The sequence below is a fragment of the Dama dama genome, chromosome 11 (assembly GCF_033118175.1).
Source record: "Dama dama isolate Ldn47 chromosome 11, ASM3311817v1, whole genome shotgun sequence".
Lineage (NCBI taxonomy): Eukaryota > Metazoa > Chordata > Mammalia > Artiodactyla > Cervidae > Dama > Dama dama.
This window is the reverse complement of record NC_083691.1, coordinates 60,348,766-60,373,102: the sequence shown is the minus strand read 5'-3', so window position 1 is coordinate 60,373,102 and position 24,337 is coordinate 60,348,766. Positions and strand designations below refer to the sequence as shown.

Below are 24,337 nucleotides of genomic sequence, written 5' to 3'. Positions count from 1 at the left end.
TGTACACAGTGCAGCAGGTGCGGGGGGAAGAGGAAGGGAGGGAAAAGGGAGAGAGCGATCAGCCTTTATCAGGGTCTGAGGGCGGGGCATCTTGGGCCTCTCCAGTTCCTTCTTTGTGGGTGACTTTAACGCACCTCCGTGGGACCTGGGGCCTGAAGGGAGAGGTAGGTCACCTAGGCTTTCTGAAAGGAGTCCTCCAGGAGGGTGGCCTATTCCTTACCTGATGGCAGCCAGTAGCTGTGTCCTCAGGTGCTGGCTGTTTATTCTAATGGACATCTGAAACAGATGCCTCAGTAGTCAAATGTCAGTCAGGTTTTCACACTACAGTGAGAAAGCTTAATGTCAGCTACATACACTGGGTGCTTCTGCTACTGATCCTGGAATCAATTAGAAGTATAACTTGGCACAGTTTACTGACTATCTAAGTATATATGATACTGAAATCAAGAACTTGGCATCAAATTTTTATATACTTTGACTAACTTATCTTGAAAGGTGTTTACCCAAAATTGCTGGAAAGTTTATTTCATGGTTAGTTGGAAAAATCTTTATCCCCTTTGGAACATATTTAAGACTAATAAATCCAAATGTACACACCGTAAATCACTGTGAAGCTGGAGAAGACAAAGAGTTTCAAGAATAGAAAAAGAATTATTTTAGTTTTCATTTCTACTCTGAAAATTATACTGACAGTTCACTCTTTTGACACATGTGACTACTCAGCCTGAAGTTTTTCACTAAAAACAAGCTAATAAATAATGAAAAACATACAAACCCTTTAATCTGTGGTGATATCACTCCTTTGTGGATACATTAATCTTACAGAACTGGGACTTCCCTGGTGGTCCAGTGGCTAAGAATCTGTGCTCCCAATGCAGGGGGCCCAGGTTCAATTCCTGGTCAGGGAACTAGATCCTGCATGCCACAATGAAGACTGAAGATCCCACATGCCACAACTTGGACCTGGCACAGCCAAATAAATAAATACAAATAAATAAGTATTTTTTAAAAATCTCACAGAACTAGCCTTGCAGGTTAGTCTTCATGTCCCCACATCTCTTCCACTCTGGCCAGTGACAGGACTTTTAAATAATGCTGAAAAACTAATTCCTTTGAGTTGTGAATGTTTGTAGTTGGTATCCATAAAATTTCCCTCTGTCGACCTATGGGTAAGATTCTGACAGTGGGGTCAGATCAGATGCATTCACTGGGAAAAGGGGCTTGCTTCAGTGAGAGGCAGGGGAGGCCTGTGGCCTGACCCATAGGTCTGCTGAAATCAGTCACCAGATTACTTAGTGCTGAGATTTTTAACAGATAAAAATTCTTAGTGAATTACGCAGGTGATTTCAGCTCATCTCTTACATTCTACTTATTTTGTGTATGATGGAATTGTAAGAGACAGAGGGGAAAATGTGAGATTTCTGAACCTGACTTCAGTTGAAAGATGAAACTTTGTAAGAGCTCTGCTTCTGAAAAGCAGTTATTATCAGCCCAGCATTTGCAGGAATGGCTGTGTAGGGCTGTCTGTAAGAATGAAGCCGTGATTTCTACATCAGGAGCCTTCAAGCTTTTCCCTTGAAGGGCCAGGCCTACTTCTGCTGTTACAGAATGAAAGTGATCACAGGAAATACATGATGTATAATGAGTGGGCTTGGCTGTGTTCCAGGAACTCTTTACCTATGTACACAGGCAATGAGTGGACCATAGTTTGCCTGTCCTAAGGAAATCTGTCAGAGTGGTTTTGAATTCAGAAACTTTGTTATTAAAAAATAAATCCTCGATCATCAGATTTTGTTTTCCTTTATTCTTAATAGGTGAACATTATACCAGTGATTGCCAAAGCAGATGCAATTTCTAAAACTGAATTACAGAAGTTTAAGATCAAGCTCATGAGTGAACTGGTCAGCAATGGTGTTCAGATATACCATTTCCCAACAGATGATGAAACTATTGCTAAGATCAATGCTTCAATGAACGTAAGCTCTTAACTGAATCATTCTGTTTAATATACGAAAAAAGTAACATTGCTACTACTTTTGTGAGCATTTTTCTTCCCTCCCTATTTTCACCTAAATTAAGTGATACACTTGTGAGAATGGGATTCTCCTTCTGTGGGACCATTTTTTATTTCCGTAGTAAGAGTCCTTTCTGTCCTGTCTTTAAGGACAGAAGATGGCACAGCCTCCCTCCTGAGAGACTTTACAGGGAGCTTTCTAATCTAGTATTTAAGTTCCTCCCTTATAGTGTCACAAGTACATGTGAAATACTCACATAACTTTTGTGTTTTAATATAGAATATATTTAGTATATATTTTAATTATACATAACAGTATGATTAAAGATGACTAAGTCCTCTGTGTTACTTCAGGCTACCAAATTTCTTAAATACTTGGTTAGATTTTGATGGATCAAAGGTTTTAGAGTTCTTGTGGAACTTCCTAACCTCACTGAGACTGTTAACTTACCTATAAAATGGGGCTCCCCATTTTCCTGAGACTGTTAACTTACCTATAAAACAGGGCTCACTGTTGTGAGGAGGCAGCTTTGTTCACTGCTTGGCAGTGACATTCAGTACCTGTTCATTCCATTTCTCCTCTTTTCCTTTTCTGATTTTTTCACACTTTGTCCATATTAAGATACTTAAACTAAATATATAAAAAGCTGACTTATGTAAAGGAAGTGATATTAAACCCTGTGTGTTAAACTCTTTATATCTGATTTTTTGTGTGTGTGCCCACCTGGAATAAGTTTTCAGAGGGTAACAAGAGACTACACACTGTCAATCATTAAATATTAAACATATACTGTTTACATTAGATTTTTCCCTAAATTAATTCTCAGTGTCTGACAGGACAATCTCCTCACTGCCATTAAATCCAGCCACTGTGTCTTTTTTCACAATCGTCTTCTTGCTTTGCTATTTCTTCCTATGCTGCTTGCTCTGTCTCCAGCTTGGTTGTGTCTTCCTGTCACAGAGATCTCTCAGTCCTTTGAATTTCTGTAACATTTGTAGTTAGCATAGTTTGGGACTTAACTACTACTTGATATTGGTGTTATGTATGTAGGTATACCCTAAATATAGTTATATACCATATATGGTGTGTATGTGGTTTCTTCAACATTGTCTTTTATATCCAAGACCATGAGGTAAATGATACCTGTGCTAGAATTCTTTTTTTTTGTATCCTTATAGCAAAGTTGGAATGCATGTGGGGCATTCTCAGTAACTATTTTTCTCTGTAGGGCCTGAGGATGACTGTAGAACAGCTGACATGTATTCACAGGGCAGGTTTTAAAAGCCAAGGCACAGCAGACCATTTGACTTTAACACACTTGTCATTTAGTAAATGTCCTTTTCTCTGTTGTCATTGGTATGAGATGTGATTGATATGCTGGCTCCTTTCCAGGGACACCTGCCATTTGCTGTGGTGGGAAGTATGGATGAAGTGAAAGTTGGAAATAAGATGGTCAAAGCTCGCCAGTATCCCTGGGGCGTCGTACAAGGTAAAGGAGATCTACAAGGACATGTGTGCTTGCCTGACAGTCTAAAAGCTGCATTTAGTGCATCCTCTGAGGCAATGCTTATTTTGGGTTCTGACTAGTTGTCAGAAGGGCTGACGTTTTAGCCATGTCTGCAAAGCCAAATGGAGCCTCCCCACTTCCTGCGTTAGACCAGTTAGTTACCTGTTAAGGTGTGCTAAGACACTCAGAAGGTGGGAACCACTAGTTGGGTACTTTGAACAGAATTTGAGTGTAAATAGTATTGTTTAAACATAGTACAAAAATTAATTACTAGATAATTCTGGAACACAATAAACCTCCTTATAAATTTATATATTTTTACTTATCAAAGTATTGTCAACTATTTCCCAGTCAGCCAAATGAAGATTTTTAGCATGTATCTAACATTACAATGAGTATGAAATTAACTATCTGGTTCATTCACTCATGGTACTAACTAATGGGGAATAGATTACCCCTGCTGATACTGGTTTCTCAGTGCTGTTTTTTTTAATTGACAGATGTTTTATTTAGTGGAAAATATTGACAAAACTTAACATTTTTAATTTTTAATGTTTAATGTTTAGAAAATATAAAGGTAATTGTATTTACAACTATTGGCCACAATTAGGTACCTAACGCAGGACCACAAATGTGGCATCATGTTGGACAAGGATTTGATAATCACAGCAGGCACAGATGGTGTTGTTGAGTGTGCAGAATTTACCACCTTGAAGTTTTAGTGAAAAAATGTTACATACTCTTCTCAAGTGGTATGTGAAATGTCCTGAGGATGGTTTATAAACTGGTAACAAAATATTAGTGAGATTAGTGGAGCATATCGTACCAGATAGAATATATTTCTTTCCTGTTTCCCTTGGCTACCAAATTTAAGCCAGTGCTCTGGTCTGTTAATGAGTACTACCTGTAATTTGGTGTGTGTGATACAAGAAGTACTTCCTTGGCTACTTGGGTGAAACAGCCATAGCTCTTAGATTGATCATTTCACTGTTGCTTATTTCAAATATGTTTGCATTTACTCATCTATTCAACAAATACCAATTGTGTGTCAGGATTGAAAGTCACTCTTGGTATTTTCTATTTCTCTGGCTAGTGGAGAACGAAAACCACTGCGACTTTGTCAAGCTCCGGGAGATGCTCATTTGTACAAACATGGAGGATCTTCGAGACCAGACCCACACAAGGCACTATGAGCTGTACCGGCGCCGCAAACTGGAGGAGATGGGCTTCATGGACGTGGGCCCAGAGAACCAGCCACTCAGGTGAGCAGCCAGCCACGGGAGGAGGGGGTGGTGGGGAGGATGGTACCTCTTTATCTATCCAGGATGACGGGAGAATCTCCCACACTGTGAAAGACCACTTGATGATGATTTATTATCACGCTTTCTATGATGCTTGAATTACTGGAAGGCTTCTTGCTCTTGGAGGTCTCCAAGTCCTCATCCGACTTAGGGAGTTAAGTAGAAGGAAGAACACAGGGTAGAATCTCAGGATTTCAGTACCTGCTGAAGTGAGTAACCAAAGGAAAAAGCTCTCATTATTTGATTTTAATTTTGTATTTATATGAAAAAAATGAAAGTATATTATTATTAAAAAATTTGGAATATGAATCATTAAATAAACTATGAAGCTGTTGTCTTTCATCCTGATGGAAGTTCTGGAATAACTAAATGTAGGAAAATTTCTTATAAAGGAAGCATGAACATTTTTGTGGGGAGTCAGAGGTTAGACTAAAGATATTACCATAAGTTACAGGAACTGTAACTTGCTCAATGGTTAGAGCATGAAGTGTTGTTGGAACTTCTTTTGTTATTTTATATGCTGCTATACTCCTGAGGTCTTTTTTTTTAAATTAAATTATGCAAACGTGCTAAATCAGGTTTATTTTTATGTCACATTCCTGAACAATTCTGCTCAGGACCAGCACTGTTTTAAATCTGCTATGGGACCAAGAGTTCCTTGGCATCTCATTACTGACTTTGCAGCCCCTCCCTGGTGTCCTGGTCTGCACCAGAGCAAACACCATGGGAGAGGGGAGCCCTGGAGCCAGCTGCCACTGCACGTGACCTTCGGGAAGGTTTAATATCAGGTGAGGCTAAACTTTTCCATTCTACAGATTAATGAGTGTTTTAGCTCTGGCAGCATAATAAACTAAGAATTCTATGTACCTCACCCTCCTCACCAATTTTGGGTGTGCTGTAACAGACTGGTTCTAGTAAAGTGATTTTCTCTGCTGAAGAGAAATTGTCCAGCACTGGCATCCCTAGTGTTTCCCAGAGGAGGCTTCATTTCTCATTCTTCCAAGTCTGAGGTTATACAGGGGTGTCCATGTGCATGAAGGAGAAGAGGGATAGATCAGTCATCAGTCACCTGTGGGTGATGTAGAAATGCAGGCTCAGAATTTCTGGGTATGGAGCCTAAGAATCACATTTAAGTTAAAATCCCCATCAAGTCCAGGTACGTCCTGCTGGTCAGTGGGTAGATGTGCACCATGGGATAGAGGGCCCTCTACCATGGGATAGAAGGCCCCAGGGTGGGGCAGGAGGAGGATGCTCCTGCCCTGTTATAATGAGCAGAAGCTGGGCATGAGGAGACCCAGGCGGGAGGCTGCTATGGGCATCCAGGCACAAACACAGGGGCTTGGTAGTGGTGCGGGGAGTGGGGTGGTCAGATGCGTATTTACCCCTTCCAGTGGAACTGGAAGGTGAAGTTAATAGGACTCAGGAAGGGAGAGGTGGGCCGTGTTGATGGGGACCAGGTTGTGCTGTGGCTGTACAGCAGTGTGATATAGTCCAGTCTCTTCCTTTGCCATTCTCAGAAGAGCAGGCCATGTCAGTCACGAGTACGGTGCTGGCTTGCAGGTTCAAAGGGAGAAAACCAGCAGTTTCATTGTACTGCTGGAGTGGAAGAATGAACAGACCATTTCCAGTCTTTCTTCCAGGAAAGTGGGATGTCTAATGGGCCCAACATAGGACGTGTGCGCATGTCTTGGCAGGGTGGGTGTGAGCCTGACTGGCTGTCCCACCAAGATGCCTCCTGTGGGGAGAAGTAGAATAGCAATATGACAGGAGACAGGTGGTGGGCAGGCAAGGTGAACAGCCATTCTTTTAGTATTTCTTCAGTTTGGGGAGCATCTGTCCACTGGACAGGTAGAGAATGGGAAAGGAGGCTCTTTAGTGGATAGCAGGTGAGAGGGCAAGAGCAGTGGCTGCAAGCTGCTAGAAGAGGATGGATGGCAGAAGCAGGAAGGATAAAGACTCCACTCAGAGGAGGGGGGGCCTGCCTGCTGCCCAGGAGCCGGTGGGCCTCTACCCTGCCCTGGCCTGCAGTCCTGACAAGACGAGATTCCCTGGGCCAGGCACGCACAGTCTCTCTCCTCTTCATGCTTTCTCATTTGTGGATACACTGTTTGATAAAACTTCTGTCATTCTTTCTAGTCTGAGGTCTTAGGTTTCAGGAGTGTGGTTTCAAGAACTTCTATTCCATCTTTTGGGGAATCTTCCAATTTACTTGGTGTGTGTGCAATAGCAGTCACTATAATTTGGTTGGCATGTAAAATCTGTCCCTCGATACTGTATCAACTAGAAAAATGAGCTGTCTGGATGACCTCTTCTCTTTACGGCCCAGCTTCTTCCCTGAAGTATCTTCATTTCCTTTCACTGACTGGTTGTGTGGAGTTGTGATTCATGTCCCAGTCTACCCACGCCAATCTCGTATTTGTCATGAGGTTCAGGTAATGGCATTGTGTGTACCCTTGAGGTCTTAATTAACTGACCTTTAATTATTTAAACTACATGAAACGTGCTTTTATAAACCTCAAATCCCTAAGCTACTTTAGATGAACATAACAGTCTTGTTGATCATCACTGCTCTAGAGTTTGGAAGGTCGATTTGTGTGGTATTTTAGAGTCCCTTAAGTGTCTGGCAAAATTTTTGTGTCATACACTTTGTTTCTTGGGAACTCTCAAGAAGTAGTTCCCTTTCTGTGTTTGGCCTGCAGCAGAAGTGGGGGCACTCGGCAGTCCTGGGAGAGCTGGACCCTGAGCTCATGGATGAGTTCCCAAGAGAGAGATGCAGTGGTTTTCCTGACAGATGCAAGCACCTAGGATGCTTTTTCTTCTTTGGTTTTCAGCTTTGCCTTAAATCGGTAATGTCTGCAACTAGCATATATGCCACATTAAATACAGCAGCAAGAGGGCTATTTTTCATTCTCCAATCCATGGCAGTCAACAGTGGTTGCATAAGTTTCACAACACTAACTGTATAAACCATCCTTGCAGATCTTCTCAGGGTTTCGTTACCACCTTTTGAAAGACAGTGTGGTTCTTTCCTTGCAGTTGGCTCTGTAAGCTTCCATGTCACAGTGGGCGCGTGTGACAGATGGAGAGCACACCAGAGCAGTGCTTCCCTTTACCTTCTGCTGAGGCATCATTTTAGGCAGGATTTATCGGGGTTAAGAATGTGGGCTTTGGAGCAAGTCTGACCAGGTTCCAGCTCCAGCTCTGTCCTTGCTAACTCTGTCCCTCTGGGCAGATGACCTTACTCTGAGCATCAGCACACTAACCCTGACAGTGTTGGTGCTTGTTCTTCAAGGTGCACAGGGATTAGTGAGAGTCCAGACCAGTCTCTGCCGGCAGCAGCTATTCTCTAAGTGTCTGGTCTTTTCTCTTTGTCAGGTGGCTTGACTTTCTTCCTGAACAATTCAAGGGCTTGTGTAAATAAATTTCTGAGAACCTTTTAAAAGTTAGATTTGACATGATTTAGATACATTATTTAAACCAAGTTATGTCTTTAAAAGCTATCAGTCCAGTGTAGGACCACTGAAATGTGAGTGAAGGTGGCATGACTGATTTAGAGGCTTCTTTAAAATAAGACCAAAACAAACACAGAAAAAAAACAAACAAAAAACCTTCTAAGAAATAGGATGCCTCCTTGAGACCAGAGGCATTAATGTGGTCATCTAGAACACTGTGTATATTTATAAACTTTGCTCCTAAAGACAATGTATAGGATTGTTCCTCCTTGGAACACATGCTGTTAAGTACCACACACTCATGCTCAGCTGTAAGGGCTAATGTGTAACATTTCTTACTCTGATTTTCCTTCAGTTCAGTTCAGTTGCTCAGTCATGTCCAACTCTTTTGACCCCATGGACTGCAGCACACCAGACTTCCCTGTCCATCACCAGCTCCCAGACCTTGCTCAAACTCATGTCCGTTGAGTCAGTGATACTGTCCAACCACCTCATCCTCTATAGTCCCCTTCTCCTCCTGCCTTCAGTCTTTCCCATCATCAGGGTCTTTTCCAATGAGTCAGTTCTTCTCATCAGGTGGCCAAAGTATTGGAGTTTCAGCTTCAGCATCAGTCCTTCCAGTGAATATTCAGGACTGATTTCCTTTAGGATGGACTGGTTGGATCTCCTTGCAGTCCAAGGGACTCTCAAGAGTCTTCAATACCACAGTTCAAAAGCATCCATTCTTCGGTGCTCAGCTTTCTTTATGGTCCAATTCTCACATCCATACATGACTACTGGAAAAATCATAGCTTTGAGTAGACGAACCTTTGTTGGCGAAGTAATGTCTCTGCTTTTTAATATGCTCTCTATGTTGGTCATAGCTTTTCTTCCAAGGAGCAAGTGTCTTTTAATTTCATGGCTGCAGTCACCATCTGCAGTGGTTTTGGAGCCCCCAAAAATAAATTTCTCACTGTTTCCATTGTTTCCCCATCTGTTTGTCATGAACTGATGGGACTGTATGCCATGATCTTAGTTTTCTGAATGTTGAGTTTTAAGCCAACTTTTTCACTCCTCTTTCACTTTCATCAAGAGGCTCTTTAGTTCTTCTTCACTTTTTGCCATAAGGGTGGTGTCATCTGCATATCTGAGGTTACTGATATTTCTCCCAGATTGTGCTTCCATTCCAGCTTGTGCTTCATCTAGCCTGGCATTTTGCATGATGCACTCTGCAAATAAGTTAAATAAGCAGGGTGACAATACAGCCTTGACACATTCCTTTCCCAATCTGGAAACAGTCCATTGTTCCATGTCCAGTTCTAACTGTTGCTTCTTGACCTGCATACAGATTTCTCAGGAGGCAGATAAGGTGGTCTGGTAGTCCCATTTCTTGAAGAATTTTCCACAGTGTGTTGTGATCCACATAGTCAAAGGCTTCAGCATAATCAGTAAAGAAGAAGTATGTTTTTCTGGAACTCTCTTGGTTTTTTGATGACCCAACAAATTGATGGGTTCCTCTGCCTTTTCTAAATCCAGCTTGAACATCTGGAAGTTCATAGTTCACGTACTGTTGAAGCCTGCCTTGGAGAATTTTGAGGATTACTTTGCTAGGGTGTGAGATGAGTGCAATTGTGCAGTAGTTTGAACAGTCTTTGGCTTTGCCTTTCTTTGGGATTGGAATGAAAACTGACCAATTTTCTTTAAATGTATACAGTTCTATCCATAAAAGATTTATTTCTCTGGTTAAATAAGGTTAGTAAAATTCCTAAATTTTATTGCATTTTAAATCTATTTAGCTATAAGTATTTTCATAAGCAGTAGAAATTTTTAAATCATGACACACCTGGAAAGCCAATTTACTGTATTCCCTGTTAAATGCTGGGACGTCCTCTCAGTGAGCTGTGATGGAAGGGCTCAGCGCTTCTGCATGTGAGGAGGTCTGTGGCTCCTCTGAAATTCCACAGGTAAGAGAGGCGCTTGTCATGGAGTTCCAGGAAGTCCCTGCTCTGTGGGCTACACTGGCCCTGCTTCCCTGCAGTCTCTGTCATTAGATGAACGTTTATGAAGAAACTGCAGTGTCAGAGAGCTCTGCTGGACAGCTGGATTACAAAGATGCTGAGCTGGTGGAAGAGAGATGCAGTTGGGTGGGAATGCCCAGGAAGAGGTATAACAAAGAGCCATGGAAGTGCATGGAGGGAACAGGGGATTCCACTGGGGAGACTAGAGGCAGATTCCTGGAGGTATAGGACTTGTGGGGCAGAGTGAGGGCAGGGCAGCAGGCAGTGGCTGGAGCAAGAGATGTGTGCCTGAAACCTGAGGAGGAGAGGTCTGTTTACAGGATTCTGCAGTTTCTAAGGTGCTCTCGTTTTGGAGATAATATAACTAATGCAGAAGGAAAAGATAAAAGAGATCTCTGTTTTTGGTGGAAAAATCTGAGGAGTAGCAGGAAGAACAAAATCAAAGAAAGATGAACTCAAATCCTAGAGCTCAATTAGATTATCGCAACAGTGAAGGCAGAAAAGTTCAAAGATCAAGCTGGGCTGAACAATGTGTCTGTAGAAATCAAAACAAGCCTGGACTGAAATGATGTTGGGGTCCCAGGCTGAACTCCCAGACCCTGGTGATCAGGCATGGTAACAAATAGAGGGGAGGAGTCCAGAGAGGTGGATGAAGGAACCCGTGTGGGGTGAAACGAGCACTTCTGGGAGTGCTGGCACAGCAGGGACCCACAGACAGACCCGCGCTCCTTGAAGGAGGTGGGCTCTCCCTGCCCTCGGCTCCCTGGAGGCACACACGCTGGACAGTCATGAGGCCTAACCTGGAAGTTTGAATGTCTGCAGGTTTCTATGTCATCTTGTTAACATGAGAGTAACACAAATAACTTTTCAGTCTTCAGGAGACCTACGAAGCCAAGAGACACGAGTTCTATGGTGAGCGCCAGAGGAAGGAAGAAGAGATGAAGCAGCTATTTGTGCAGCGTGTGAAGGAGAAAGAAGCCATCCTGAAAGAAGCTGAGAGAGAGGCAAGTGTGCTGCTGTTTGCTGTGATTTCTGTTTATTTGGGGTGTCCTATTAACCTGAGGATTTATCTCAAGAATTAACAGGTGGTTTTAAAGACGAGCTGTTCTTTAAGAGTAGCTCTTCTAACACATAGTCTTTGGATGCAAAATTTTACCAAAAAAAAAAAAAAAAAATCACAGGCTGAAAACAAAAAATTTTGCCTTTGTGAACAAAGTGTCTGATTAGAAGTGGTTTATTGAGGGCTGGTAGAGGACTACATTACCAAGAAGGGTTTCAACTATCTTAACTAGGAGGTAGAGATGCTTTAGCTATGGTTTGATAAGCCCTTTGGAGTTTTGAGAGTCCCTCAGACTGTTGTTTGCTGAAAGTGGGTGGCTCAGAGCTGTTGAGTCTGAAGTCAGGCTTCCTGGGGGAAGTGGGTGGTCCAGGTGGCCTTTGGGAGGCTTTGGCACAGAATTATCTGCAATAAATTTTGTTTGGTTCTCTTTAGTTTTGTTTGCTTGTGGTTCTTCAAGGATAAATTTTACTTTTACTTGAGTTAAGTTATCTTCTGTAGACTTAGCTGCGATGGCTGCATCTAAGTAAATGGATTCTAAGTTAAGGTGAGGATCAAAAAGCAAGAGCCGCAAAAAAGAATTTCTGAGAGAAGACAGAAATGTTAATACAAATAAACTTGCTAATATGAGAGTCCCTTTAGACTTACTTGTTGTTCTTGTTCAGTCACTCAGTCATGTCCAACTCTTTGAGACCCCATGGACTACAGCACACCAGGCTTCCCTGTCCTTCACCATCTTCCAGAGCTTGCACAAACTCCTGTTCATTGAGTCAGTGACGCCATCCAACCATCTCATACTCTGTTGTCCCCTTTTCCTCCTGCCTTCAATCTTTCCCAGCATCAGGGTCTTTTCCAGTGAGTCAAACTCTTCGCATCAGGTGGCCAAAGTATTGGAGCTTCAGCATCAGTCCTTCCAATGAATATTTGGGATAGATTTCCTTTAGTATTGACTGGTTTGATCTCTGTGCAGTTCAAGGGACTCTCAAGAGTCTTCTCCAACACCGTAGTTCAAAAGCATCAATCCTTCGGCCCTCAGCCTTCTTTATGGTCCAACTCTCATATCCATCTATGACTACTGGAAAAACCATAGCTTTGGCTAGATGGACCTTTGTCAGCAAAGTAATGTATCTGCTTTTAAATATGCTGTCTAGGTTGGTCATAGCTTTTCTTCCAAGGAACAAGTGTCTTTTAATTTCACGGCTGCAGTCATTATCTGCAATGATTTTGGAGCCAAAGAAAATGAGGTCTGTCACTGTTCTATTGTTTCTCCATCTATTTGCCATGAAGTGGTGGGACTATATGCCATGGTCTTAGTTTTCTGAAGTTTTAAGAAAACTTAAAAAAGTTTTAAGCCAACTTTTTCACTATCCTCTTTCATCAAGAGGCTCTTTAGTTCTTCTTCACTTTCTGCTGTAAGGGTGGTGTCATCTGCATATCTGAGGTTATTGATATTTCTTCCGGAAATCTTGATTCCAGCTTAGCTTCATCCAGCCCGGCATTTTACATGATGTACTCTGCACAGAAGTTAAATAAGCAGGGTGACAATATACAGCCTTGACGTACTCCTTTCCCAATCTGAAACCAGTCTGTTGTTTCATGTCCTGTTCTAACTGTTGCTTCTTGACCTGCATACAGGTTTCTCAGGAGGCAAGTCAGGTGGTCTGGTATTCTCATCTCTTTAAGAATTTTCCAGTTTGTTGTGATCCACACAGTCAAAGGCTTTAGTGTAGTCAATGAAGCAGATGTTTTTATGAAATTCTCTTAACTTTTTCTATAATCCACCAGATGCTGGCCTTTTCTAAATCCAGCTTGAACATCTGAAAGTTCAAGGTTCACATACTGTTGAAGCCTGACTTGGAAAATTTTGAGCATTACCTTTGCTAGTGTGTGAGATGAGTGCAATTGTGCGGTAGTTTGAACATTCTTTGGCATTGCTTTTCTTTGGGATTGGAATGAAAACTGACCTTTTCCAGTCCTGTGGTCACTGCTGAGTTTTCCAAATTTGCTGACATATTGAATGGAGCACTTTAACAGCCTTATCTTTTAGGATTTGAAATAGCTCAACTGGAATTCCATCGCCTCCACTAGCTTTGTTCGTAGTGATGCTTCCTATGACTCACTTGACTTCACATTCCAGGATGTCTGGCTCTAGGCAAGTGATCACACCATCCATCGTGGTTATCTGGGTCATTAAGATCTTTTTTGTATAGTTCTTCTGTGTATTCTTGCCACCTCTTCTTAGTATCTTCTGCTTTTATTAGGTTCATACCATTTCTGTCCTTTATTGAGCTCATCTTTGCATGAAATGTTCCCTTGGTATCTCTACTTTTCTTGAAGAGATCTCTAGTTTTTCCCATTCTATTGTTTTCTTCTGTTTCTTTGCACTGTTCACTTAGGAAGGCTTTCTTATCTCTCCTTGCTATTCTTTGGAACTCTGCATTCAGATGGGCAAAACGATTGTCTAAGGAGGTCTTACAAATAGCTGAGAAAAGAAGAAAAGCAAAAGGCAAAGGAGAAAAGGAAAGATATACCCATCTGAATGCAGAGTTATTTGTAATCAAATTATCCATGAGAACATGCATGCATGCTAAGTTGTTTCAGTCATGTCCAACTCTTTGTGACTCCATGGACTATTGCCTGCCAGGCTCCTCTGTCCATGGGATTCTCCAGTCAGTACTGGAGTCAGTTGCCATGCCCTTCTCTGGGGGATCCTCCCAACCATCTCTTGCCTTTCCTGCACTGGCAGGCAGGTTCTTTATCACTAATGCCACCTCAGAAGCTTAATTTAACTACAAAAACCTGTTATTTAAAATACTCTGATAGTACCTGCTATTTAAATAAACCCAATAGTAAGTGGTTTTGTAAAATTAATAATGTACAAATATATCTTGTCCATAATTTGAATTTTGATCTTTATTTTCAAAAAGTTCAGACAATGGGAAAATGAAAGTACAGGGTACCCATGTCCATCCTCACACCTAGATTTAGAATGGACATATCACCATCTTTAGGGTGTATGTTTTCCTGGCCACCTGAAGGCTGGTGTAAACATCAAGGGCACTTCATGCATTCCTGAAGCTCAGGTGCCTTCTCCTCCATAATCATGGTACCAGTATTACACCTAAGAACAGTAATAGCAATGCCACAATCTAACCTGATCATCATAATCAAATTTCTCCAGTCATCTCAAGATTATCTTTTATTATTCCTTTCTATTTGGTGATTTTTTGTTTTTGAACCAGAATTCAATCTTAGGTCTAAAACTGCATTTAGCTGTTCTGTTTTGTGTCGTCTCTTATTTGAGAACAGTCCCTAGCTTGAAGTTATTTTGAAATACAAACATTGAGGAAGACTGTGATAAGTAGGAAACTGTGCTGGTTTTTCTTCTGATTAGCTATACTTCTCTTGTAAGAGTTTCTCTCTCATACATCATGGTTCTCAGTTTCTCTAGTGAGAAGATGTAGAAGTGGTTTACAGTTGAATTTTAATTTTTAAAACCCCCCATAAGAATATTTTGGCTTCCCTGGTGGCTCAGATGGTAAAGAATCTGCCTACAATACAAGAGACTAATCCCTGGGTTGGGAAGATCCCCTGAGGAGGGCACAGCAACCTACTCCAGTATTCTTGCCTGGAGAATCGCAATGGACAGAGTACCCTGGCAGGCTACAGTCCATGGGGTCGCAGAGTCGGACACAACTGAGAGACTTTCACTTCACTAACTTCTTCAAAACATCTGTTAATTATTCATAATCATCCATGAGTTACACATAATAAAGGGCTTCCCTGGTGGGTCAGGTGGTAAAGAATCCACCTGCCAATGCAGGAGACACTGATTCAATCTCTGTGTGGGGAAGATCCCCTGGAGGAGGGCATGGCAACCCACTCCAGTATTCTTACCTGGAGAATCCCCATGGACAGAGGAGCCTGGCGGGCTACAATCCACAGATTGCAAAGAATTGAACATGACTTAGCAACTAACCACGCACATGTCTTATTTCTTAATTGTTCACTTAATATTTATGCCTTCCCTGTTTCCACAAGTACTGTAGATACTTTGAAGTAAACAAGTACAGCTGCACTAAAACCCAGACCTGGAGAGTCCAGAGTGAGTATATGCAGTATATACACTAGGTGTGGCTGAGCCACGGTCCTGGGTGCTTCTCAGAGACACTTCTGGGAACCCAGCAAAGTACAGAACTCAGGTCAAAGACATTGGCTAGTTTGGCAAGAAAGGAATGTTGTTTCTGGTATTCACTTTTAAAAATAGATACTTTAAAAAGGGTCACTGCACAGCAGAATGTATGATGTCCTCAGAGGCTCGTTTATACAAGAGACAGCAGTGTACCATGTGGCCACAGACCTTTCAGAACATCAGTGAGTAGTTTCAACAGCGCAGAAAGTCTCCTGCTTTTAACTTTTCAAGTATTTGAAAATGTGTCTGAATTAAAGGCCTTGTAGTGAAAAGTGGAGCCACAAGTGAGTGCTTCATGTATGTGGAGTAGACCGTCGCTGCCCAAAGTTGTAAACTCCATGTAATGTAAATAATAGTCGGATTCCGCCTACCCCCTTTTCTAAGCCATTTTTGTCTTTACAGTTTTCCCGGAATTTTCTAGTCAACCTCATGAATGATATGTGAAGTACTCTAAAACTTTCCAGAATATTTAAGGATATAAAGTATGCACCCTCCATTTAAGGAATCAGAGATTGGATTCTACTCACATAATGTATAATAAACCTGTCCTGTAGTCTCCCTTTCCAAGCCTTACCCTCCCTTCTGCTCTTCTTCCCAATTCATGGGGGTGCACGCATGCTCAGAGAGCTGCCACTCTATATGCATACCACCAACTCTTTATAACTTTTAAAATTAATTTAATTGAAGGATAATACTTTACAATATTGTGGTGGTTTTTGCCATACATTGACATGAATCAGCCATGGGTGCACATGTGTCCCCCCATCCTGAACCCCCCTCCTTCCCCACCCTATCCCTCTGGGTTGTCCCAGAGCACCAGCTTTGAATGCCCTGCTTCATGCGCTGAATTTGCACTGGTCATCTATTTTACATATTTTACATGTTTCAATGCTATTCTCTCAAATCATCCCACCCTTGCCTTCTCCCACATAGTCCAAAAGTCTGTTCTTTACATCTTTGTCTCTTTTGCTGCCTTGCATATAGGATTGTCATTACCATCTTTCTAAATGCCATATATGTTAATATACAGTATCTGTGTTTCTCTAACTCACTTCACTCTGTATAATAGGCTCTAGTTTCATCCACCTCATTAGAACTGACTCAAATGCATTCTTTTTTATAGCTGAGTAATATTACATTGTGTATATGTACCACAACTTCCTTATCCATTCATCTGCCGATGGACACCTAGGTTGCTTCCATGTCCTAGCTATATATATATAAAGGCACATGCAGATGCTAAGGCGCTGATCTCTCTGGAAGTGACAGTCTCAGGAATACAAGAGTCTTTGGGCCTCACCTCATCTGTTCAACACTATTCTGTCTCTGTCTAAATTCTTCTGTGAGGTTTGCTGGCTCAGTAGACAGCTGTTCTGTATCCAGAACATCGAATTTTATTAGGAAGCAGCGTAGCTCTCTGCTATCTCTGCCCTCAGCCTCTAGTTTTTAGCAAAGTATTTCCTCAGTGATCATATGCCATCTTTTCTATAAACCAAGTCCTACTTTTTGTATACACATTAGGTTGCTGCCCAGAGCTGAAAATATGAATTGAAAGTTAAACCAGACCCAGGAATCCTCCCCTCAAGAGAGTGACTTTTCAATGCAGATTCTAGATGCTGTGCTTGTATTCTTGGCACACGGCTGATTCATAAGGAACCTGCGAAAGTCCCTAGGTTTTTTTTTTTTTTTTTTTTTTCAGATAAACAATTAAACCAGGGAAATCTGAAATCTCTAAACTTTGGCAAAACTCATTTTAATGACTGCATCGAGTGTATTTAGCATAAATGAATTTTAAAGTGTTATTTCTCTTAGAGACAAAGGTTTTTTTCCCCAATTACGGTGTAGATCCTACTACAGTGAAGTCTGCTGCAAAGTCACTTCAGTCGTGTCCGACTCTGTGCGACTCCATAGATAGCAGCCCACCAGGCTTCCCCGTCCCTGGGATTCTCCAGGCAAGAACACTGGAGTGGGTTGCCATTTCCTTCTCCAGTGCATGAAAGTGAAAAATGAAAGTGAAGTCGCTCAGTCGTGTCAGACTCTTAGCGACCCCATGGACTGCAGCCTACCAGGCTCCTCCGTCCATGGGATTTTCCAGGCAAGAGTACTGGAGTGGGGTGCCATTGCCTTCTCCGACGGTGAGGGCAGCTAACCCTTAAACCACTGGGGAGTGAGCTGCGTAAGCCCACTTATAGGTGGGTGTCTTCACTTACTAAGTCCACAAGACTGCGCCGTCCACACTCAGCTGAATCACAGATACGAAGCTGACTGTGACACACATCTTCAACGGTGTTTGATTTAGTTCAGATTTCAAGAAGGTGAATGACTGTGGGAAAACACATCAGATTTTTAAGGTTCTTGGTTTAAACTGACAGTGCTTTCCACACAGGTTCACCAGTGTAACCAACAGCTATTTCACTAGTACATGGTAAATTTATTTGGAAAAGATGGACTTTTCCTATTTTTGATAACTTGATTCTATAATTTATGTCCCTCACTTTTATTAAGAACAGTTTTAGAAACTTTATTTGAAGAGGCTTTTTGGTGAAAATGTGGAGAGCAACTAAAGAAAAACTCTAAGAAGAGGTCAAATATTTAAAAAACTGAGGTTTGTTTGTGAGGCTGTTTTTGTTTTGCTCATGTGTTTTTGCATGGGAGCTCATTTCAGTTAAAGCAGTTCCACATGTGAACATCTGCCTGGTTGCTGTGCAGGCAGCCTGAGCAGGGCTGCAGCGCCAAAAGGCACAGGTGTGTGCTGCCACACAGCATCCTCAGCAGGAATCTCACGTCACTTCACAGCTCCAGGCCAAGTTTGAGCACCTTAAAAGAGTCCACCAAGAGGAGAAGCTGAGGCTGGAAGAGAAGAGAAGACTTCTGGAAGAAGAAATCATCGCTTTCTCCAAGAAGAAAGCTACCTCTGAGATATACCAGAACCAGACCTTTATGACCCCAGGCAGCAACCTGAGGAAGGACAAGGACCGCAAGAAGTAAGCCCTTCCCTTGGTCAACCCCTCCAGCCTCAGTGCCCCCTCTTCACGGCTCTTTGCCCTGTCTCTTTATTCCCCTCTGTCTCTTGCACTGAAACAAAAGCTCCTTGAGAGCAGAGCCCTGGTCCCTCCCGGTGTGCGGATTCCCCAGCAGCTAGAAGGGTACCTGCCATGTGTCTAGTGCTCTGTGCACATCTGAGTGAATATTTGCATGAATGTGTGAGTGAATACAACACAAATTTGCCACAATGTGGGAGGGTCTGTGACCTGAGGGCACTGTCCACTCCAGGACATGTCTAATAACTACTGACCTCTTGTCAGTTCTGTCGACTTTCATGCCTGACAGAAGCTATATACTTTGCTGGGGAAATTAGAGACATAATACTTGATAAAAAATTAATTCTTAGGTTTACTTCTTTTAAACAAATTCCGCTAATGATTTTGTGAGAATTTTTATTTTAATAAGGGAACCAGGCTATCGATTGGAACTCCTGTGCTTTGATGTCAGAGCTTGTGAAACGATTGGTGGACGTAAAGATGCAGAGGAAGGTAGAGAGGGACCCCGTGCGCCAGGGCGGCCTTGATAACAGGTGGAGGATGGCGCCAAGGCTTGTAGGTCTGGGGTATGTGTTAAAACCAGTGTAACCAAAGTCTTAGAAAATAAGGTGGTTTTCCCTCCTTTGTATTTTTTTTACTGTATTTCTCCCCCTTGAATGTCCTCCTCACTTCGCCTATTTGCACACTCTGCTGAGCATCCAGCCCGCCTTGTGGCAGCTCAGATTCTCCTGGGCCTCACAAGGCAGTCCTGGGGTTTCTTTTATCACCACATTGTATTTCAAACTGGTATTGTCAGAAGACTTTATAAGTCACCTTCAAAAAGTTAGGAAAATATAACACTGCCTGTGATAGCTTTCCATTTTTGAACTATGGAGAGTTAAATTCACAGGGTTTGGAGTGGATTTAATTGGCCTGTGGACGTTATGGTTTGTGGGAAGAAGGAATTCTCATATATAATCTTTTAATATAAGCTCTTCCAGGGAGTGGATCTCTTTTGTTGGCTGATGTATCCACCCTCAGTTCCTAGAACAGTGCCGGATACCAAAAAGGCATGCAGTTATTGGTGGAAAAAATGAATATCCTGAATTTCAAAACATAAACCACCCCATTATCTGTGGGGGACTGGTTCCAGGAAGACACCAAAATCCACTGCTGCTCAAGTCCCTCATATCAATTGCACAGTTTTTGCACAGAACCTATGCACATTCTCCTGTACATGTTAAATCATCTCCAGGTTTTTTCTAACACCTAATACAATGTGAACAGAATATAAGTGCTAGGCAGATACTCACCAGCAAGTAGCACATTCAAGTTTGGTTTTTTGGAACCTTCTGGACTTTTTTCCCCAAATACTTTTGATCCTCAGTCAATTGAATCCTCAGATGTGGAACCCTCAGATCCAGAGGGCCAACTGTTTACATATAATTTATGACTTCTTTTCAGTGTGTCTTGAATTATAAAGCTAAGGGGCCTTTCACCTTCTCATCATCTCGACTTAGTCCAGTTTTACTAGACTTGGACTCCCGCACTTCATTCCATACTTGAAAAACCTTTACAGTCACCTTGTGAAAATAAGGTATGGGCTGCTGTTTGCAAAATCAGGGCCAAGCCCACAGTTTAAGAGCTCAGAAAAATTTACCCTCAAGAAATGTTAGTGTTTGTTTTTTCTAGATTTAGCTAGATATCCTATCATATACTAGATGTGTATCTGTAAAAACTTTGTAAAAGAAGTGATTTTTATTTCCTATATGGTTTTCTATTGTACCAAACAAAAGGTTTTTTTTCTCTTTCCAGCTCCAATTTTATGTAAAACAAAGGTTCCAGATCACAGAAGGTCATCACAAGCAAAAGCTATTAAAATGTTAGAAGTATGCTTTGATTTTCTTGCTGTTTTTATTTGATGTATTACTTATGCTGTATTACTTATTCTTTATCTGGCAAATGGCCACAGTTACTGCCATTTATGGGAAAATACTTTTAAGTATGAGGTCAATATATAAGCCAGACTTGATGGTATTATTCACTGTTAGTAGTTTAAGATAAGTTTGTGATGAATTGAGATAATTTCCCCTGCTGCCCACTGCCTGTCACTATACTGTGACAAGAGTGTCTGTTGGTGGCTTTGAAAATACAGGACTCATATATGTTAGGCTCTGATTGCATATATATTCCAAGATGAATCTTTTGTGTACATACCAAAGGTATGTAAAGGTAAACTTTGGGGAATATGTTTTAAAATGTATTATGTATCTGAAACTCTAGCAGCTCAAAACTTTTAAAGTTTTGATACAATTATCTAGTTGGAAACATGATCCTAAGCTTTTGTATCAGATTACATATTATGTGCTTCAGCATTGTGGTCCATGTGTTGTTGTGATATGTTTAACAGCAGAAACACTCAGGTAAATAAGCCCTTTTCTAGTGATAAGTAACTTTAGAACTGGGTGTCCTCACACTGTGTGCATTAGTCTGTATTACATAATTGTTTAAAACTGTCTTCCAGGGTAAATAAAGTTAAATCATCTTACTAAAAATATTTCTTAAGAAAATAGCTATGAACATCTGAATATTAAAGATAAAAATTTAGGTAATTCATATTGTAAAGGATATTTGAATTCAGTGCCTTAGCATTTGCAGAACAATTTAATGGTTTCTAACTTTTTCTTAACATTTCATTAAGTTTTCACTTTTTGTACCTGAATATTCTAAATGAAACTGATATTTACTCTTGACAAATAAAATGTATCTACATATTTACTAAACTGTGTTTAAATCACTTTAACTTTTCTTTTTGCAAATTGATCTTAAACACTTTATCAGAACTAGTTAATTGTATGTTTGAGTTATTTTAAAACAGAGGTGGATGATCAGTACTTCTCAGACAACAGAATGTTTTACACGGCACATGTCAGATTCTGAGCAGTGTATTTTTCACGAATTTCTGTTAAGTCGCAAAAGAAACCTTTCATTTTGTAGCACAGCTTATCCGGACCAACACTTTAAATTCCATTTTTTAATTTAAAGTTCAAAATGTCTCTTAGCCCTTTAGAACTTTAGTAACATAAGTTATAAGTATCACAGAAAAAGCTCTGCACTTTCTTCTCAGGATCAGTAATGCCCAGCCTCTGGAAGGTGGGAGCAGGAGAGCCGGTGAGTCCCCGCAGGCAGGTAACCTGGCCTCCCGAGCCCGGCCAGTGCTGCAGCGCTGAGCCTTAGCCCAGGAGCGACGCGGCAAGCTCAGTGACCTGACGCAAGTGGTGGTTGTTCGTAGCCTATTATATCAAACTGTGTATAAACAGCTATCCTGAACCTTAATAAAGTTACTTTTAAGTGCCAGAGTGGTTGTTGGCATGTTACAAAAAGTTATTCAAGTTCCTAGTTGAAAAGATCATGGAAACCTACCTCAGACCCTGAGCTGAACAGAAGGGCTGGCGCCTTGTGCTGCCGGTGACTCTGCTGTGAAGGAGGCTCACCACATGTGCATGCCCACAGTGCGAGTCCTGTATTTGCTTCATCTATCTGTGACTCCCTGTAAGATTCTACTTTAGAAGAGTTGCATGGCAAAGAAAAAAATATTGTTTAAACAACTACAGTACAGGCAGACCTCAGAGACAGTGTGGGCTCAGATCCAGACCACCCATCCAATATAGTGAGTATTGAAATAAAGTAAGTCACATGAACTGTTTTTGGAGTGCATACAAAAGTTATGTTTACACTGTGCAGTATTCTTGTGAAGTGTGCAATAGCTTATATCTAAGAAAACCAATATACATACCTTAGTTAATACTCAGTTGCTAAAAAATGCTAACCATCCCGAGCCCTCAGCAAGTTGTGGTAGTAACATTAAGATCTCTGATCACAGATCACCATAACAAATATAATAATGAAGAAGTTTGAAACACTGTGAGAATTACCAAAACGTGAGAGAGACACAAAGTGAGCAAATGCTGTGGGAAAATGGCACCGACACACCTGCTCGATGAAGGGCTGCCACATGCCTTCAGTGTGTAAAGAACACACACCTGCACAACACACTGAGGTCTGCATGGATGAAGCTCAGCTTCTCACAAAGCGTATTAGTTCTCCAAGGTTATAGAGTGAGGTATTATCCACTGATGCTTGAAGCAATAAATTTCAGGGAATAAAATAAAGCTATACCTGTTTTATTATTTTTTTTTATAAAGCATTTGAAACATAATTGTCTTTGACTGCTAACCACTAACCTTCTGACCAAGAAGTGAATTTTTAAGTTCTTTCACACAGATTCTGATTCCAGGTTCCAAGCATCACATGGAAGATTACTACCCCCATCTGGAAGATGAACTGTTTTAAGTCTTGTTTTCCTATTTGGCCAGGAAATGGGGGCACAAACTGATGAGGCCCCTGTGGAACAGCCTCTCGAAGAAAGGCTCCTACCCAGGGAGCACAGGAAAGCACCGAGGTGACTGGCCTTGAAGGACTGAAGCAGCTTCAGACGTAGGAGGGGAAGAAGATGACCTGGGTACAGGGAAGCCTGGGCACCCAGGGAAGCAGCTCAGTGTGAACAGAGGATCGGGGAAACATGGGGGGCAGGATGTGAGTGAGGGTGGGGGTTTAGAAGGAGGCAGGGAACAGACAAGGAGTTCATAAACCTAACCCGTTGAGCAAGAGGAGTCTCGGAGAGGTCTGACTCACGCAGTCAGACACTCATCCAGAGTAGAGGGAAAGGTGTGCTAAGGGATGAGCCAGGCCATGGGCAGGGAAACTCAGACTGAAGCCCAGGCCAGTAGTTCCTACCACAGCGTGCACAGGAGCATAACTAGGTTGTGTTTAAATAACACTGAGGCACAAAGGAATATATAGTTAAAAAAAAAAAGTGGCATGGATCAACCTAAATGAATAATGGCTGTGTAAAACCCTGAAAATGTCCTCTGGAGCTAGAAATACAGAGGGAACTAAAGCTCAAGACTTCAGTGGCATGCCAGTTGGGAGTGGGATGAATGGAGTAGGAGGGCCTTGTGTTAACTGGGAGCATGTAGAGATCCCCGTGCACCGTAACTGACATGCAGGAAGAGCACGTAAGTGTGGGGACGATGTGCCTTTCCAGCCAGCAAAAGGAAAACTAAACTGATAAATGATAACCTAGAAGGAAACAAGGAAACAAAACAGATACGACAGTCAAAAAGCATTTAGTAATATGGCAGATTTAGGCCCAAACCAGTAGTCACAATTTTTTTTTAGGCAAAAGTTTTTTAAAATCAGCTATGTCACTTTACAAGAAAGGATTAAAGTTTTCTGTCCTGATAGGTAAAGGTACATCATGTGCATTCAACCAAAAGCTACTGTGCAGCTGTGCGGTGCTGTGCTGTTCCTAATCACTCAGTTGTGTCTGACTCTCTGCAACCCCATGGACTGTAGCCTGTTGGGCTCCTCTGGCCATGGGGATCCTCCAGGTAAGAATACTGGAGTGGGTTGCCAGGCCCTCCTTGATGTTCAGCTACATTCTCTATAGAAGGCATCACTTCTATAGGATGAAGACAGCCTTGCTGGGGGGCAACGTGCGTGGCCTCAGGGGCAGGAAGAAACCAACAGCTGGTGTAGGCGCCTTAGGTCTGCAGTGTGTGGGGGTGATGTGGCTACAGAAGTCTGTAAAACTCATGCAACTAAACACCTTAACAACCTTAACAATGAAGCCTGATAAAAACATTCCGAGAAAGGACAAAGTAATCTAATCTCATATACGAGCAAAGATGCAAAAATCCTAAACAGGTTACTAAAAACTAAATCCAGAAATAT

The 24,337-nt window shown here is 41.7% G+C and overlaps 1 protein-coding gene across 3 annotated transcripts in view; it reads left to right on the top strand.

Annotated features, from left to right (window-relative positions):
* The window catches only part of SEPTIN10 (septin 10), a 45,968-nt gene extending 24,096 nt beyond the window's left edge, over nt 1–21,872 (top strand). For 2 of the 3 annotated variants that reach the window (XM_061155368.1, XM_061155370.1), the window contains exons 6-11: nt 1,815–1,976; nt 3,408–3,504; nt 4,616–4,784; nt 11,144–11,276; nt 18,318–18,505; nt 21,669–21,872. In XM_061155368.1, coding sequence (XP_061011351.1) covers nt 1,815–1,976; nt 3,408–3,504; nt 4,616–4,784; nt 11,144–11,276; nt 18,318–18,505; nt 21,669–21,771 — 852 coding nt within the window. In that variant the 3' untranslated portion in view covers nt 21,772–21,872. Of the gene's footprint in view, nt 1–1,814; nt 1,977–3,407; nt 3,505–4,615; nt 4,785–11,143; nt 11,277–18,317; nt 18,506–20,356; nt 21,514–21,668 lie in introns of those variants that run through there. The other variant, XM_061155369.1, reaches the window with a different exon arrangement.
* Nucleotides 21,873–24,337: the final 2,465 nt, after the last annotated feature.